This window comes from Anas acuta, chromosome 15 (genome assembly GCF_963932015.1).
Source record: "Anas acuta chromosome 15, bAnaAcu1.1, whole genome shotgun sequence".
NCBI lineage: Eukaryota > Metazoa > Chordata > Aves > Anseriformes > Anatidae > Anas > Anas acuta.
In genome coordinates, this window is record NC_088993.1 from 2,735,710 (window position 1) to 2,753,703 (window position 17,994).

Sequence of the window (17,994 nt, forward strand, 5' to 3'; positions counted from 1 at the left end):
AAGACTTTGGAGTTTGTAAGTAGAGCCTGTAAGAGAGCAGCTTGTGATCCAAGAGGCAACAGAAAGCCTAAGCATAACTAGTTTTAAACAGCTACCACCATCAAAATACAATCTTAAAGAACAATTCTACTCTGCAGAAACAAGCCTAACTCATTCTAATCTTCTGGTGTGGGTTTTAATCTTCTAGTTTGGGGTTTTCCGGTGGACTATGTTACTCAATAACTACAAGCAGCCTTAACATTTGTATTTATTTTTTTTATTAGGTTTATTATGACTTAGTTTCTATTACTCCAGCTGGGTAAACCACATTTGAGTAAGTTTAACTGCAGGACTTCAGTTTCAGCCAAAATCATTTTTGCATTACTTTATTGTAATATAGCTTTAAATTTAACATTTAAAACTTACTTCATTAATAAGCAAGCCAAGCTCAGTAGCTTCAGTGCAGGATGTACTGTATGTAACTTGCCGCACATTCATGTTAGATTTGATGTACATGGAGAAGAGACCGGTCAACTATACGATTCATAGGAGAAAGCAAAGTAAGCACCTTTTTTTTTTTAAATAATCAAAAACAGTTCTCAAATCAGTGTTTCTTACATAAAGTCAACTTGTTTCTGGCTCCAGGAGCTACAGTTTGGATAACAGCAAAATGCTATTTTTCCACATCAATTTTCTACACTAGCACAGGAAATCTTCAAAGCAATAGGTACTGGGCTTTAACTTTTGTCATCTTGAGACAATCTGTCCTCCCTGTGTTTATCAGGTAAATACATGCATTTTTGATCATTGTGGCAGAGGTTAACAGAGCAAATAAAGGGTACTAAAATGGGAAAACAAACAAGTTGCCAAATACTTTAAGGTACAGCTTTAAAGTACAAGCAAAACTATTACTGCAACTAGTTTAATGTTTTCTCTCAAAAATGGCACAAACCAAATAAAAATAGATAAATTTTGTTTTATGTGGTGCTAGACTGAAATAATGCTTCAGAATATTAATAGGATTTAACTGCAAGAAAGAAATAATTGAAAAGGCTCTGTCTATTTGGGCTAGACCAGAAGCACTGCTGTATTTTAGTTCATGTATGCAGAACTCTGACACCAGTATGTTACCTTTACTATATGTAATAGTAAAGTGTTAGAAGCTGCAGAGCATAAGCATCTTAATTGTACAAGCCAGTTAATGAACAAACAGAATAGATGAAGAACAGTTTCCATGTGTCCTTGATGTTCACAATTCCAAACTGTGATTCTCCTTTTGGGACAAAAATCCTTCTCTCAGCCAAATAAATACTAACATTTAGATACTATCTTATTTCAAAGTCCCAGTTGAAAATGTAGCCTCCAGATGAATACTAGTTTTATGCAGTATTAATATTTTACATAAAGTCTTATGAATCGTAGTTATTAGCAGTAACTGAAAGTAACGTATACTCAGTCTTCAGGTGATGTGCAAGTTCAGCTATGTAACACAGGGAGTTTTGAACAGTTTTTACTATCTTGCTTTGGAAAGATCTTATATTTGCCCCATAAACTACAAAAGCTCTAGCTATAATATTGTGCAACTCTGTGCAACTGTTGACACCTTTGAGAGCTCTTCAATGTAAAGAAATTTGATGGAAGCACCACAAAGCAAGGAAATCATGCTCTTAAAGAGCCTTGAATTCTAAGAATTTTAAATGCATCATTGCTGTCCTGCCTTGACTACAGAACACCAATGAAAGAACATCAGAGTAAAAAGAAACAAGACTACAGTTAAGTCTGCCTCAATTAACAGGGAAGATAATATGAAAAAAGATCTGAGTGTACAAGCACATAAGTCTTGAAGAGCTGTATATTAGAACTCAAGGTGCCTTAACTTCCTAGAACACCAGAATTTAGTATTGTGGATCTAGCATAGCTAGATTTCACGTAAGAGAAACCAGCATATGCTTCCAGTTAGGCATGCATACCACCTCACTAATATCCCTTTCCCAACTTGCAGGTTTGGATCTCTTCATTGTTTTATTCCTCCTGTATTATCCCCTCCTTTGGCAGAAATTCTATCTCCACCCAAAAGGAAATACTTCTTGTAGCTACATAAAAGTTCTTAGACATATCCTTCCCCATTCAGAAACCGATTTGCAGATCAATCTTGATCTTCATTTCAATTGTAGATTATGCTTAAGTTATGGCAGCCAGAGTTTGATCCTATGAATGTAAGCTCAACACGAAAAGAAAGCCATTTATCCTTTTTAATTCAGCCTTACAGCATGTTTATCCAGATCTTTAACTTCCAGTTTTAAATTATTTTCTTAGCACTTTAGAGAACCTGTGTGCATCTCCCAAGGGAAATAGCATCACACAGACCCTTAAGTTAGTCCCAAGTTTCCACATGACCATAAGTCTTACTTGTTAAGATAACACCCCTTTTCCAACTACTCCCCCGCACTCCCTCTCCTCCCACCCCTCCCCAGCAATGGGCAATTACTTCACAAGAAATGTAAAATGGGATATGGGTGTACACAAAACCTACCCTCCACTAATACTGAACAGAAAAGCCTATTTTCCAATTACAGGACATCTTCCTCTAAATTTAGGTCAGCACTGGTGCAGTCTGCACTGTGTATTACCACCACAAGGATAATACCAATAAGTACATATATTTTCCTCAAACTGAAGTTTTAAAAGCCTATGAAGTTAATTGGGGAAGTTTAATATTGCTACTTCAGAGCACTAAAACACACAAAGTGAATCCAATAAAGATCCTTGTATTGATTCAATATTAAGTATTAATTGCATGACCATCATAGCACCTCTTTACATTATCACACAATCACCAGAATTATCAACTGCTTTTAAAAACTAAAAAGGGTACAGTCCAATATTTAACTTGCACACTGTTACTATAGAGAAACTAGGTGCATGGTACAGTGCTGCAAAAATGGAAGCCTGCAGTTTTGACAAAGATGCCAAGTCATGTTGTAGACAATTTCAGTCAAACTGGCAATACTGTTTAAGCAAATACTCAACACAGCAGGAAATAAAGGACAAAAAAAGCATTCTATAACCAAATAAACATCTGAAATTTCCTTTCCCTTTAAGAATACAAGTAAGGTCACTTTTAGCCTTGGAACGGATACATGTTCACCTATGATGATCTTGCTAACTACTACACAATATCTGATGTCCTCTGCTAAGAATATAGTTTAAGAAAGCCGCAGTAACAAGAGGCATCTAATGTAATATCTAAAACTTCTTATGGCAATTATTGAATTCATTTGTCTTAAACAGTGAATATGGGAAGATGGCCTCACGTTTCCTTTCAATAGTACTCTGAGGATCAAGTGGCTTTCAAGCAGCATGGTGGGTTTGAAATTTTTGCAGTTTAGATCATTCTGTTGCGTTTATGAGTTGGTGAGTCTGTAATGACATCGCCACACTGGGCTGAGGTACGCTTTCTAGTTCCACCATTGTCCAAGTGGAGTGCCATTTCTTCTGATATGAAAGTGTTCAAATCAACATCATGGAGTCCATTTCTCCTTCGACTAGCATTGGAGCCACTGCTCACGTGAGTAGGAGAGCCTGGGGTACTTGAGCGAACACTTATACTAGCCATTGCACCACTAAGACCTAGGGGGAAAAACAGAAAGAGCATTTAGGTCAAACAGTAAAGAAAGTTCACTTGTGTGTAAAAGGGATGATACTGAGTTAACTTAGTGATATATTACAGGCACTTCATTCTGTTTGTACCACACCTACTTATGTGAAGTCTAGTCCACCTTCCCAGCATTTAGTGCATCTAGAAATCAGAAGAACCACTTTTTATATTTAGAGCGATCTTATACAGCATGTTGTAACAGCACACTGGAATAAATGGTAGCTCCATAAGCAAGTGACATGCTATGCAGTGTGTACACACCACACAGAACAGGCTACTTCAATGTGAAGGCTTCAGCCTAAACCATTAGTTTCACAGAAGGAAAGTCTCCCTACTAGGGGTTTATTTATCAAGTCCCCTTAATTCTGAAGAAAACTGCAGTATTACATCAGATTATAGATACATTTGCACAGCAACTCATTTAAATAATGAAAAACTACTTTAGGGCTACCACTATTAGCCAACACATTAGTATTCAGAAGAGCATTTAATCAGCAAAGCAAAACCACATGTCAAACCCCCAAAATTTACTACCGGCAGTTCTGATCCAAAACAATGTCACAAGTAACCTGAACATAAAGCAAAGCAACAGCAGGGTGTTACTGTTTATTTTTCTTGTTTAAAATAAATTTCTTGTAGATACATCATGCTGATTTAAACATCTCTTCAGTAACATTACTATTACAACTTAGCTAGCAAGAACAGGACGTTCCACAACAGGGTCAGGACATGCAAGACTAACAGTCCTTCTCTACTTGAAATTCAGGCTATACTCTAAGCAAGAGCTTAGTATCTTCACTGCCCTAACTGCTTCATACCAATATTAAAGAGTACAAAAGTCTACTAGCCCTAGAAAACTACCACAGCAGGAATTGTGAGAATGACAGAACAAGATCTAGATCAGTAGACTTTCTAGCAGTAAGAACAAGCAAATTAAGTTCTCCAATAAGACTTCCTTATTAGTAACCCTGACGATCTTGAGCTCTTCGATGTCTTCACCAGTCACAAGCACCCTGTACCTTTGTCCAGCCATCACACACACTCTGATCTGTGTGCACTGCCACATCATATGCAGCTAGGCAGCCAGCAGCCACACAGGGACAAGTAAAGCCTAACCCAACCCTACCTATCAGCTGCCAGTAGGTCAAACAACTGGCTTCAAAGGCTCTGTGAAGCTCAGCTGTAGAAGCTACCTTATACACAACCTCTGCTTTGGGGTTAGGAGAAATTCAGTTACCTGGCAGAACAGTTGACAGAACAGCTTACGTCCTGCATGTTTCTTGACCAGATGAACTACATTCCATGTAAGTATTAAAGTATTAGAAGTGTGCTCTGAAAGTCTGATATTCCTATTCTTTACTAGAGCTAGGCTGCATTGCAACAAATGCAGCACACAGCATACACATTCCCTCAGTCAGCATGTATTAGGTTAGATAATCTCCACTGTTTCAGGTTTGGTCCCTGAATCTCTCTGCCATTAAACAAACCAGTCAGAAACCTGACCACTCGTCAAATTATGAAATAGCACCTAGACTGCTATCTACAGTACACAGTATCTCCTGACAAAGAGTTTAAGACAAAAAAAACACTAAATACCTCAGGTAGAAGATAAATTGCTTCTAAACCCAGCTGCAGTGACAGCAGGTGAATACACAAATCAGGATGGGGCAGGTCCAGCCATTTCACTGTTGTACAATAATGCTGAATTAATATTTAAAGCTCATTCTTTCAGTATTACAGGATATACCATGCATACTTAGAAGAAGCATGTTTTAAAGCCTGACTAGAATCCTGTAGTCATCTGCCATCTACAGTGGCAGAAAGTACTTGAGCAGAAACTTGGGGAGGTTACAAATCACTGCACAATTCAAAGACAGCAGCAAGTTTAATTTCAACTGATACAATATACCTTAAAGCATGAGTTCATGCCATGCATTTCAGTTGGAAAAACTGACAGCACAGAGGGTGGATGTTCTGACATCATTTCAAAGCCTAGTTGATACTTTGTGAAAACTTCCCCACACTGATTCCAAATCAAACTGCTCTGAACACAGATTCAGTACTGTTACCTCCACTGAGAATCACCAGCTTACACTACTTACATCAGTCATCTACTGTTGTTACATGCAGCTCTTAATTAAATGGTCATTGTGTTCTTTTTCTAAAAAATCACAAGTGTATTCTAAATAAAACAAAAAACTGTCCTGTGAGATAAGAACATGTTTTTAGGCACCCAAGAGCTGTTTTTAAATAGAGCTTTATCAAGTAAGGAGCATTTTAAAACAATAGATACAAATTTAGAATTAAAATACATATCCAATATGCTGCAACACATTCTAAAACACACTGACAAGGTTTGCAAGCAATGCCTCAAGCAGGCATTTATTCTTCAATATTTACATAATACTGAACCAATGCAAATTTAAATTCAACACCACCCTCTAGGAAACTATTTGGAAGGTAAAAACTTCAATCAAACCTGGTGCCAAAGGCAGAAGAGTTGTTTTGATTTAGTTTCTACAGAGATCAGAACTTGAGGGCATTATATCATACTTCTATTACTGTTTAATTTTGCATCTGGTACCAACATTTAGTAATACTGATGTAATAAGCAAGTCTTTACATAGTACGCTAAAATTGTTACTGTGAGTCTGTTGTCTCAGTTACTGTATTACATAGCATTACAAACGCATTACAGTTTAAGACCAAGCAATCAAACTAATATGGGAGAGTCAAAGAAAATTCAAGGCATGTACTGAAACCTCGAGTTGCCATTTCGTGGAAGCAGTGTCTTCAAAGACACTCAGCAATGCAACTGAAGAGATGTGGTTCCTGTTGACAGAGCACCTTTTTGAAGCAATGATCCACAGTTCATTTCTTCTAGTAAAGAAGTGGTCATGTAAAAAGAATCTCAAAACCCATTTATTGTGAATTATTCTGAGATAAAGTTTTCAATGTATTTCAACACATCTACCAAAGCATTTAAACATTTAAAGCAGTAAAGGAGGCAGTAATATATATATACTAAGAAAGATTACATGATTGTTAGCGACACTGTTTCACAGCCTCAAACTTCTATACTGTGATTAACAGGACCTAATCACAGGCACATTAGTTTTTATCTACACAACAGGACAGATTCAAATAGCTACTAAGGCTTTAGTTCTTTCCTTACCCCATGCTTACCTCTGAAGTCTCTCACTTCCTACATTAGAAATCTTTTTTGCTACCGACACTTAAGAAACATGTATTTCTCTCCTTTTTAAAACTTGACAGAACTGCATGCCATATCCAAAATACTTTACAGTACTACTTACATTCTTATTCCTGCTCTTCCTTTTTTCACAAAAACCTACTTGCATCTGAAAAATGCATGTAGGTCATTTTATAACACTACTAGGAAAAGTAGGAATATGGCTATCACACCATCACACTGCTTAGAACTTCTCATTTCCAGTCATAGTATATATTAGCACTGACTTAACTGAAGCTTTATGAACTACAAGCTGAAGTTTTACCTGCACTATATACATGTATGTCCACAATAAGTTACTTCAGGTCACTACCAAAGGATCACATCCTGATTAACTACTGCTCAGCACAGCAGTATTAACTACTGTTTTCCAGATGTTTTAATCAGCAAGTATCAAAAGGAACATCCACCTTAAGTTCACCTAAAGCAGGAATTAACCCAAGATACATACAGAACAATACATAGATCCTTCTCACCCTTCTATGCTGTACTTCTACATTACTGCTCATAGACCAACTTTCAGCAGCACATAACACAATCCTATGACATGCATATACAGAATCTTCATGCCAATTTAAACCCTATGAAACTAACCTGTACTGTCCTCCCATCTCAACTTCCACCAGCTGTTTCTTCACCACTTTTTTTAAAACTAAAGACACTCTATATTGCAATTTAATATTTCAAGACAAGACCTAATGGAAGTTTAGGGTTTTAAAGGAACCAAGCCACACACATACACATAGTAACATAAGGGTTTGCCCCACCTGTTTGGGACTGAATTAGTGATATACATCAACATTAAAGCTAACAAGCAAAAGCACTAACACTCCCTCACTGTGCTGTTGACCCCAATGCATCATTTTTAGTATTAAGTATACTGCTTTTCAATATTGCCTTCCTAGGCTTGCTTCACATCTTGCTGAAGTGATAGCACTTTCTCCCATTATGCTGAAAGACTGGTTTGTAGAGCATGGATAGCATCCCAGATTAAAATCAAATATCATTTACAAGCAGGATGTGGAGAACCACCAGCACACAACATGTAGTCCTGCAGACAAACATAGCATGTTAGCTGTATCAAGACAAGAAGCAACCAGGCACATGTCAACTTTGGGGAATTTTACTACTGTCAGCTCAATTTGATGTAATCTTTATTTGAAAGTCTTCTTTTACAGAACTGGGATACATTAATACACATTCAGGAAGTACATAAAAATGCATCTACATCTATGCTAACTGCAAGAATGATTTAGGGTTAGGTGGATGTTAAAACTCAACTTTGAAGAGCTGAACAAAAACATATTTCATTATCACATCTAAAAGAGTTGATTGACATTAGATGCAGTTCTTCACATTTCAGAAACATCCACTTGGACCTTGGGGTAAGAGATCATACATTACCTTGAGCTAACTGCTCAATGTTTAAGATCTGAAAAGTTAGTCTTTAATATTGAGTTTCTAGCCATACTTGATTTCAAGGGTACCCTCCAGTACAACAATAATGGAGGGCTAACGTTTCTACTTGCCAGAGTAGACTCTCTCAATATTAGTTCATTCCAAAAAACTCATCCTACAGTACCCATAAGTTACACTACAGGATTTCAGTAACAGGTCCATTACTGATATAACTACACTGTGAAGAGATAGATCACATACTATAAAAGCTTTTTCCAAGTGTAGCTTGCCTTAACATTGTTTTTAGCTACTGTGAAGAGTCTTCCCCAAATATCACAAAATGAAGTTTGTTTTGAAATTCCTAGCTTTTGTCAAGAAAGCCATTAACCATCTTGCTAAGCTACAATATAGGCCAGATAAAACAAGGTTTAACACTGCAGAGGCAAGGTTAAAAATACAGTTTTAGAACACTTTCATGCACAGCTACAGCTTAAAGCTTCATAGCTTATTTTGTGTCTTAAACGCATGCTTATCTGTTCCATTAAACAAGACTATGCTTAAAACAGCAAGTTTCAGTATCACCCTCAACTGTTTCAACCCATCCATGCTACCAATAGAGGAAATACTCCACTTCCACAGGAAACCTAGCAGCATAAAAAGCCACTTCTTTACACAGTAGCCAAAAACTCTGCTTAAAGCCTTAATCCTGAACACTTGCTAAGATTACTACTCACTACCATCAAGTTTTCTCACAATGCTTAGAAGCAGATCACATTTAAACAGCCTGACAAAAATGCACATGCACAGCCCTATGAAGTACTTCAAATCATGAACACCTGCAGATCATTCACAGGTTTCAAAAATAGTTCTGAGAAGACCAATAATAAATAGGATAATAGTTCAGGAGTAGTTTGGTCACTAGTTCCCTGAAGGACAGGAAGTAGATGTAGGAATGCTCATTGTAAGCAACAGCCTAGAAACAATTATAGGGCCCAACACAAGCTTAGTCACTAAAGGAGTAGCATAAATAGTAAGAAAGACCAGATATAAACTGATATTGGGGAAAAATTAATCCAGGTGACAGACATGTAATCTCATCAACCACCTGATGGCAAATACACTTCCATCCCCTACAACGCATTACAGGGCAGAGAACTTCCCACAGTGCTCTTGAACCTTATGTCTTTCATATTGCATTAACTCCTCCTTCAGTTTTGTGACTTCCATGAAATACCTCTATCAAGCAGATGCTAAGAAACAAGGACCTGCTCTAAGGAACCTGTTCTGGCAGGGGAGTTGGACCCAATGATCTTTCAGGGTCCCTTCCAACCCCTTCAATTCTGTGATTGTGACAATAACTATACTACCAGTGAAAACACAAGCTGACTGTGCTTGAGAGAACTATCTGCATTGATATGTATCTGCAGCAGTTGCCTTGATGAAATCAGCTTAACCTAGTGAATAAGCAGTACTGGTACACAATTCTCTAGCCAGCCTCCAGTATGAGAAGGAAAACTGCCAAATACTACATGACTAGGTGGCAGCAGCATGCTTCATTGAAATGGCAACAGAGCAGCAAACAATACCAGGCTGCTGGTATTAGGCTGTCACCTAGACAGTAACAGTGTCTGGCTTACGTATCTTGATAAACTGCCACAGAGCAGAAGCAAAGACTGCATTTTCAGGAATCCACTCATCTAGTTAACTCATTAATTCTATTCCCACTGAGGATTATAGAACTAGCTACTGAACATCCTTACCTTAGAAAAATCTACACCACCACCATTGCTGATGACAGCAAGGAAGCTCAGTGTCTTCAAAATTCTCACATACTAAGACAGGGAACTAGAACTGAGTTCTGAACAGGACTCTTGCAGTGAGGTGAGCCTACAACACCCCTTTCCAGTGTACTTCTTGAAGCAGAAGACCACTGTGTTAACTTGTGCAGAACAAAAAAGGACACTAGAGTGAGGTAAGGCTCCCCAAAGACAAAATTCCAGACATTGGATTACCTCCCCTACCCTGCACAGATCTGTTAGCTACTTGTGACTAGCCAAAACTTAATATTTAACTAGTTGCTAGCATAGTATTATCATTTTCCAAGAATTCTGTTTACTTTAGCATTGGTACAAATGTCAAGTCTTTGTGCTTCAAAAATGCTACCAGAAGTTGATACTTAGTTCTATAGCTCTGAACTCTGTTAGGATCCAAAGTATATTTTTATACAGTACCTTTTCCTTACTCACAATATGACAATGCAACTTTTTAGTTACTAACAAACTTTATACATGCAGAACTGCTCTTAGAGAATTAGGTAAATACCATCAGCTGGAACTCAGGTACATGACATTAGGACACCAACAGTGACCAAGTGCCAAAGCGTAAGAGGAATACACTTTAAGAATCCCCACCCAATTTTAACCAAGTAGTATTGAAAAAATTACTGTTACCATGCAGAGCTATGGCTTCACGGAAGGGTTGCAAATCAGTCTCTACAGATGAGCTAGTTTCTGTGGAAGTAGCTCGGTTAGGGGATACTACAGTCAGTCTTGGGGGAGCTCTAGAATTTCTTGGAGGAGGAACTTTTCCACATAGGAAGCTGATCAAGTCTTCTCTACGAATAGTTCTTCTGCGTTTTTTAACCCACGCTAACACATCCTTATTCCGACGCTGATAGCCAATCTGAATTCCTACATCAAAGCTTCGCTGATGGGCATCCACACTCTCTGCAAGAAGACAGAAAAGTATTCTTAGTACATGTTACAGGTGAAACATATAGCATGGTACATCACCGATATGGCTTCCTGTCAACCATAACCATTAAGCATTTCTTCTACCTGTCATTATGGAATGATGCATATTAAACCGAAACAGAACACTAACAGAAGGAGTTCCACTTCCCACCCAATGTTACAAGTCAGAAAGTTAACAACCCAAACACCACAGAAATAGCACATTTGCTATACTACATGTCAACAGTACAGCACTAGTTAGTAAATCATACTGCATTAACATTAAGATCAGAGGTGGTCAGTCTGAAACAGGTACTTAACAGACAAGTATTGGCTTAAGGAGCAGCTGCATGTTTTGACTGCGTTCTTGAAGGAGATCAGCACAGTTAGAAAAACCCACATAAAGGAATAACATTTTCTCAATTCCAACAGAAGGAATTTTCAGGAAACTCCAATTTCTTTAGAGTCCCTCTAATTTAAGTTCTCTGCAGAAACAATTTGCAGGAGACCATAGTTTATGAAAAAATAAAGCAGTATCCCCAATGACTCTCCATTAAGCAGCAACATTCACAAAGGAAGCCTCAAGTTTTCTTTCCCTATTTAGGGCCCATTAAAATTTTTATACACAGAAGCTTGAAGTGTGCTGCTTGTAATTAAACCTGCTACAAAAAGCAATTTAATTCCCCATTCATGTTAATGGTCATCCGTGTACAAAAGTACATTTCACCTCTAAAAGGCACTCCTAAATTATTTGCATTGCTTTCAAACTTCAGTAAGTACATTTCTGGCTACTAGTTTAATAACAAGAAAATTTCACAGAAAAGTAAAAGGTGGGACAAGCCATATTTCTCTACTCAGTAATGCCTATCTTGAGATAGATTCAGAGCTTTGCCAGCAACTGTTTCAATTTTATAGAAGCTGCCACCATGTTAGCTCTTACTCCATTAAAAGCAAAATAGTATCCACTCCAATTCCACTTACTCTATTTTCCATATTTTTTAACCTGGCAAAGATAATTAAAACTGCTTTTTGTATTCTTGAATTACTAATGAAGTCTAATGTAATACTGTTCTGGGCAGCCAGCTTTTAAGAAACTTAAGAACAGCTGTTCAAGACACTAGTTTGCAGGCAAACTGACATATACATCTAACATAGTTCTCACATACAAAAATGAAGAATAAACACTTAAAATGTTTAAGAAAGACACTTAAGTCACCAGTGCACAACCCCCAGAAGAGAGCACTAAAACCAACACTACCAAATGCTCTCCAAACAGAATACAACTTACCAGGAGAAACATCTCAAACTAATCATACTTTAAAAGCCACAAGACTTTACTGTAAGCTGTACAGGTACACTGAGAACATTAACACATTACTCCCACTCTTTATTAAGAGAATTTTTCCCTACGCTGCTTTGTAACCAAAGGACTAGAAGACTTACAATTGCTAATTCCTGTCAAAGCAATGGCAACATGACAGATGACTCCTCCAGCCATTTTATGCTCCACAGCATCTAAGACTCCAATGCACTAGTAAAAGCTACCCAAACACTTCACAGCTAGTTTGGAAACTGGCAGCATTCCTTTAATCCCTTCCTGAAATACCTTGAGAAAGTCCTAAGAAATAAAGAGCCCAACTTTACATCAACAACCTGCTCTTGTATACAAGAACACTTAACAAAGGGCTAACTAGAAATTATGAGGTCAAACACGGACTACTGATGTACCCTGGACAAATTTCAAGCATTGTTACCCTGGGAAAGATTAGACTTGCATTAAAAGCTACAGCTGCTTTGTTTACAAACTTCAGATGGCAAAATACACACGCAGTCAAGCCGCCTACATTTTGCAATTATGAAGTACTACCACCACCAAAAATACAGCATTTATTAATAAGGTAAACAATAGGCTCAGAAAGTCATTCTAATGACTAAAACTTTCTACAGTGCTCTGAAGTTCCAAGCCCTACCTTAGAAAACAAACCTTCACTTCTTCACTGCCACCTGGAAGAAAGTCTGTTGTCTTGTCTTTCAGTTAGGCCTTGATCACCAGCACCCATTCTGAGACTGGCAATCCAAGGCCTGCACACTGTGGTATATTCAACTTTTAATCTATTTTAAAGAAAAAAAACACTGATATTCAAGATACCATGACATTCTCCTAACACATTGTTCCTTGTGTTGCTACTGTAAAGCTTTGGATGCCTCAGTTAGCAAATCAGAAATCTGTTAATGGGGCAAGACAGTTTGCAACCCTTAGCCATACCAAGTAATTCTACAATGCTTTGTCAAAATTCTTCCAAATCAAACCTCAGTATGGGAGAAGCCACAGGATATTTTTGAGCAGTTTATGACTAAAGGCAAATTCACTTTAAGAAACTCCAACTTATGGGGTATGACATTGGTCATAGATGGTTCTAGGCATGTTCTCAAATATCTCCACTTAGGAAGTTAAGTGAAAATTCCAAGACAGACTGTAGTATTACTTCAGCACTGAAACCATTCTAAGGAAAGACTTCCAGAGCTACTTTTTGAAGTATTAAGTCATACCTGGCTGAAGACTGCTTCCTACTTAAATTCTTGTTTCCCGATCCTTGACAAACCACACATTCATCTGTTAATCACATTATTGCAGGGAAAGATAGGCCTCATTTTGCCTATAACAAAAGTAATCAACTGATTTCAGCAAAAATAAGCAGCCTTAGACTTTGTAGCGAGGATGCTGTAAAAGCCAACACATTTTGTGAAACAGACAAATATCCACTGCTACTCCAGCTGCATGCTCACATGACTGGTGTCCCAGGCCATGTTTTAGTGACCAACTCTCTCAGGCCAACTTTGTGCTGTTAACTAATGCCCCTTTATACAACCTATCACACGTATACAATATTCACATGCACTTTTTGCAGGAGAGTCAAGTCTCTATCAGTGAAGGTTATTTACCTTCATTTACTCTTTGCTTTCCCCACATTTGTCAGAAACATGATAAGCTATCACAAACATTACTAAATTCAGTTGTTTAAAGCAATTCCCACAAACCAGGGAACTCAAGCAAAAAACTTGCAGGATGTACAAGTATTACTGTACAAACCAAGGAAAAAACACCCCCAGAACTCAAAAAGCATGGAAAACTTCTATCAGAAGAAGTTTGGAACTTACTCTGTTTCTTCCCAGTAATGGAAGACAGTAATAATGGGATTCATACTGTGCCAATTCAAGCCTCTACTCAAACAAATTATTTCTGTACAATCTTTTGACCAAATTAGAAGCCACTGACTGATTCTTCTGCAGCAAAGAATTCTTGTGTCAACCCAAAGAACATCAGAGTTCAGAAGCAGGCCTTGATCAACAGAAACAGTCAAACAGCACAAAAGCACAGCCATGTACAAAGTGCATTCTTATCAAAGCTCTGGCTAACATTGCTTTCTTATAGACACCCTAGACACAGTCATTACATGATTCAGGTGCTTAAAATAAACCAGGAGGCTTATTTAGGAAGCCTCACTGTCACAAGAACAAGTTTTATTTTCGCCACAAAGCAACTATGCAGGACTCTGCAAATACTAAGCTTAACTTATACTTCACAGATATGCATTTATCATACTGATATCCCAACATTTAATACACCATGAAATACACAATATGCAGGAAATTTTAGTACTGAAGAAGCTATTGCACTCTCCCCTTGAATTCACAAGGCAGATTAGTAGCACCCACTTTCAAGGATCTCAGAATAAAACAGCTTTTAAGTTGTTAATCACTAGCATCAGGCAACAGAAAAGATTCAACTACTGTCAGCTAAAGTGGCCCTGGGAAAACTTGCAAGATTCAGGAAGCAGTCTCGGGTTAGATTTTATCAGCATGAATAAGAGACATTAACAGTCCCTATTTATGAGTAAGCCGAGGCAGGAGGCCGAGTGGGACTCGGCAAGGAGGGCTGCCAGGGCAGTGGGAGCAGCCCCTTACCTTTGTAGAGGTTGGTGACCGCAGTGGCTGCATTCTGGAAGGGGACCCAGAGGGAGAGCCCCGGCTGCTGGCACACCCGGTCTGCAGGGAAGGAAGGACACACGCTGTTTATTTTGGAGTCACTAACTCCGAACGGCCATGTTAGGTTTCGCCATTTTGTTCCACCTTCCAAAGGCAACTCGGGAGCGGGGCCGGGAGGGACGGACCGGCTGCGGCCCGGACCGGGGCACCGGGCACGGCGGAGGCGGCGGCCGCAGCCCGACGGGGAAGCGCCGTGCCCTGCCCCCGCCCGCAGCCCCCGCCGCACAATGGGGCCGGCCCCTCACTTCGCCATTTTGTCGGAGCCTCTTCCCCGGGCTGGGCGGCAGGAGCCGCCGCGGGCAGGGCCGGCCTCCCCCCAACCCTCCCGCCCCCGCAGCTCCCCGGGCCCTCCGCAGGGCTCGCCCCCGCTGCCCGGCACCCTCCGGGCGCGGCCCCCCGCCGAGGCCGCCCTCTCCCGGAGCCGCCGCCGGGCGCCCCGGGGCCCTCTCCGGCCTCCCCCCGGGGCCGAGCCCCCGGCCGGGCCTCGGCAGCCGGCCCGGGCCCCTCCGCTGGGGGCCGCTACGGGCTCGGGCCGGGCAGCGGCGGCGGCTCGCCCCTCACGCCATTTTGTTTTCCCGGCTGCCTCTATGGACGGGCGCGGAGCCCCGGGCCGGAAGCCCGCTCCTCCCCCTGCCCGGGCCGCTGTCGCCGCCGCAGCCCCTTCGTGGCCCCGCTCCCGACCCCGGGGCCCCACTCCCGGCCCGGCCCCGCACCGCCGGGCTCCCCCCTCCGCTGTGCGCGGCCCCCGCCCGGCCTCGCTCGGGGCCGGCCGCCCCCTCGCCCCCGGCCCTTCCCACCACCCCCAGCCCCCCCCCGCGGGCGCCCCCCGTCCCCGCTCACCCTTGTAGAGCTGCGCCACGGCGGTGGCCGAGTTCTGGAAGAGGTGCCAGAGCTTCTGCTGCTTGTGCTCGGGCTGCGCCGCCGCCTCGTCCTGCAGCTCCGGGGCCAGCGCCTCCTCCTGCTCGGCCTCGGCCAGGCACTGCCGCTCCCACTTGCTGAACCAGTGCTCGGGGCCGTGCTCCTGGATCTCCGCCTCGCCCTCCTCCTTCTTGTCCTCCATCCTCCGGCCGGCTCCGCGACCCCGCCGCGCAGGCCCGGCCCCGCCGGCCGGCCCCCCTCGCCTCTTCCTCCTCGCCCGGCCCGGCCCTACCTCACCCCCATGCTCCCGGGCGCGGCCCGGCCCGCTCCGTCAGTCGGCTGCGCACACACTGAGCGCCGGCGCCGCCCCGAGCACAGTAAAAGCCCGGCGGAGCCGCCCGGGAACGCGCCGCCGCCCAGCACCCGCCCCGCAGCACAACTGGCCGCTGCTGCCCCGGCACCTCCGGTTTGAACGGCAGCGCCCCGTCCCATTGGCTGCCCCGCACGCCCATCAATGCGCCGCGTCACGAGGGGCGGGGGCGGGCCGCGGATTGGTCACCCCGTCACAGACCCGTGCGCAGACGTTGCTGGCCGCCAGGCGCAGGCGCAGTGGGGCTCCCCTCCCGCCCCCTCTCCCCGGCCGTCGGCCCGGCCTTGCCCCTCCCGCTGGCGGGAGCCCTGAGGCGGCTCCGCCCGCGGCCGCCCCTCGCCCCCCGCCGGGACCGCGGCCCTGAGCGGCCCCGGGGGCCCTGAGGCGGCGGCGGCGCGGGGCCGTGAGGGCGGGGCGGGGCGGGGCGGTCCTGCCATCTTGGCGCCGGAGCCGTCCCCGAGCCGGGCGAGGCGTTGCCCCGCCTCGGGCTTCCCCCGGCTGCCGGCACTGACAGGCGGCCGCCCCCTGACCCGGCGGCGGGGCTCGTCCCCGCCCCGCACGGCGCCGCCGCCGCCCGGCCCAGGCCCTGCTGCCCGGGGAAGATGGCTGCCGGGCGGCCCTGCTGCACCGCCGGGGGGTCGCCGTTGTGCACCGTCCGTTTGCGCGGCGTGAGGCACGGCTCCCATCAGGTGTTGGCAACCGGAGTTTCTTTGTGTCTAAGCCCCTCATTTACCTCACACTCTTCAAAATAAAGCTGTGGAAATCGCGTTCACGTCTTAACTGCTGAAGTCACACTCATGCCCCTCCAAGCCCCTGTGCAAGACAAGCCGTGATTTTCTGTAGAAATACCGAAGAGTCGGCGGGCACGTTGTGCTTGCCTCTCTGTGTCCTCTGTGAAATACTTGGAGCTCAACAAACGGCTCCAGTGACAGAGCAGCCGCCATAACGCAGCGCCCCCAGGGGAACGGGGATCCTGTGGGAGCGGGGATCCCCCCAGGGCCGGCAGCCAGCACACGGGCTGAAGGCAGAGCCCGGTTGAGCTCCGCGCTGCGGCCACCCGCCGAGTGAGTGCAGCACTGTGGGAGTTGTAGTTTCCAAGAGCTGCCAGGGAACTGCTGGCGTTGCTGCAGTGCCTGAGGAACACAAGGGATGAAATTTCCTCAGCCCAGTGAGGAGACCTGGGGGAAGACGACTGAATGTGTGTGTCAGAGCGAGGAAGGAGGAGGATGACTTCAGCGAGGTGCTGTCTCCAAGGCAGCCGGGCCAAGAACGAGCAGGGAAGTCGGCAGATTGAGCAGCCTTCGCCGGCGTGAGGCTGGACGGGACGTGGTAGCTTCTGGCTTCCTAGGAGAAGACTGGGTTTTGTGCGTGACTGAGATGAGGCTGGCGGTGGATTCAGTAGGGGAAAGAGAAGTACAGTGGTGATGCAATTCCTGTGAAGCCTCCACCCACTTCTTTCAATCCCAAAGAAAAGAAGAAGCTTATATCTGAAATTGTACCTCAAGGACGCACTCAGGTGAAGAGGGGAACTGAGCTAGTTACTGCATCTTAATTTTAGCACAAGCATGATACCCGTGGAAATATGTAATTCCCTATTCTGGAGCTGGAAATATTGATACAGGCTAGATACCAATAGATATATAATTTACTGTCGTGCTAGCTGTAACATTTATTTAACTGTTTGGGGTTTGTTTGTTTG

The 17,994-nt window shown here is 43.2% G+C and overlaps 1 protein-coding gene and 1 long non-coding RNA gene across 2 annotated transcripts; both read right to left on the reverse strand.

Annotated features, from left to right (window-relative positions):
* Positions 1–349: 349 nt before the first annotated feature.
* On the reverse strand, positions 350–16,370 carry HAPSTR1 (HUWE1 associated protein modifying stress responses). Its single transcript, XM_068699452.1, has 4 exons — positions 15,908–16,370; positions 14,987–15,067; positions 10,739–11,014; positions 350–3,609 (listed from the first exon to the last, which is right to left on the reverse strand). The coding sequence occupies exons 1-4, from the start codon at positions 16,125–16,127 to the stop codon at positions 3,365–3,367; spliced, it is 822 nt and encodes a 273-aa protein (XP_068555553.1). The 5' UTR covers positions 16,128–16,370; the 3' UTR covers positions 350–3,364.
* LOC137864875 (uncharacterized) lies at positions 4,229–10,732 on the reverse strand. The gene is made up of 2 exons (XR_011101670.1): positions 5,422–10,732; positions 4,229–5,362 (listed from the first exon to the last, which is right to left on the reverse strand). It is a non-coding gene; the product is annotated as an uncharacterized lncRNA (long non-coding RNA).
* Positions 16,371–17,994: the final 1,624 nt, after the last annotated feature.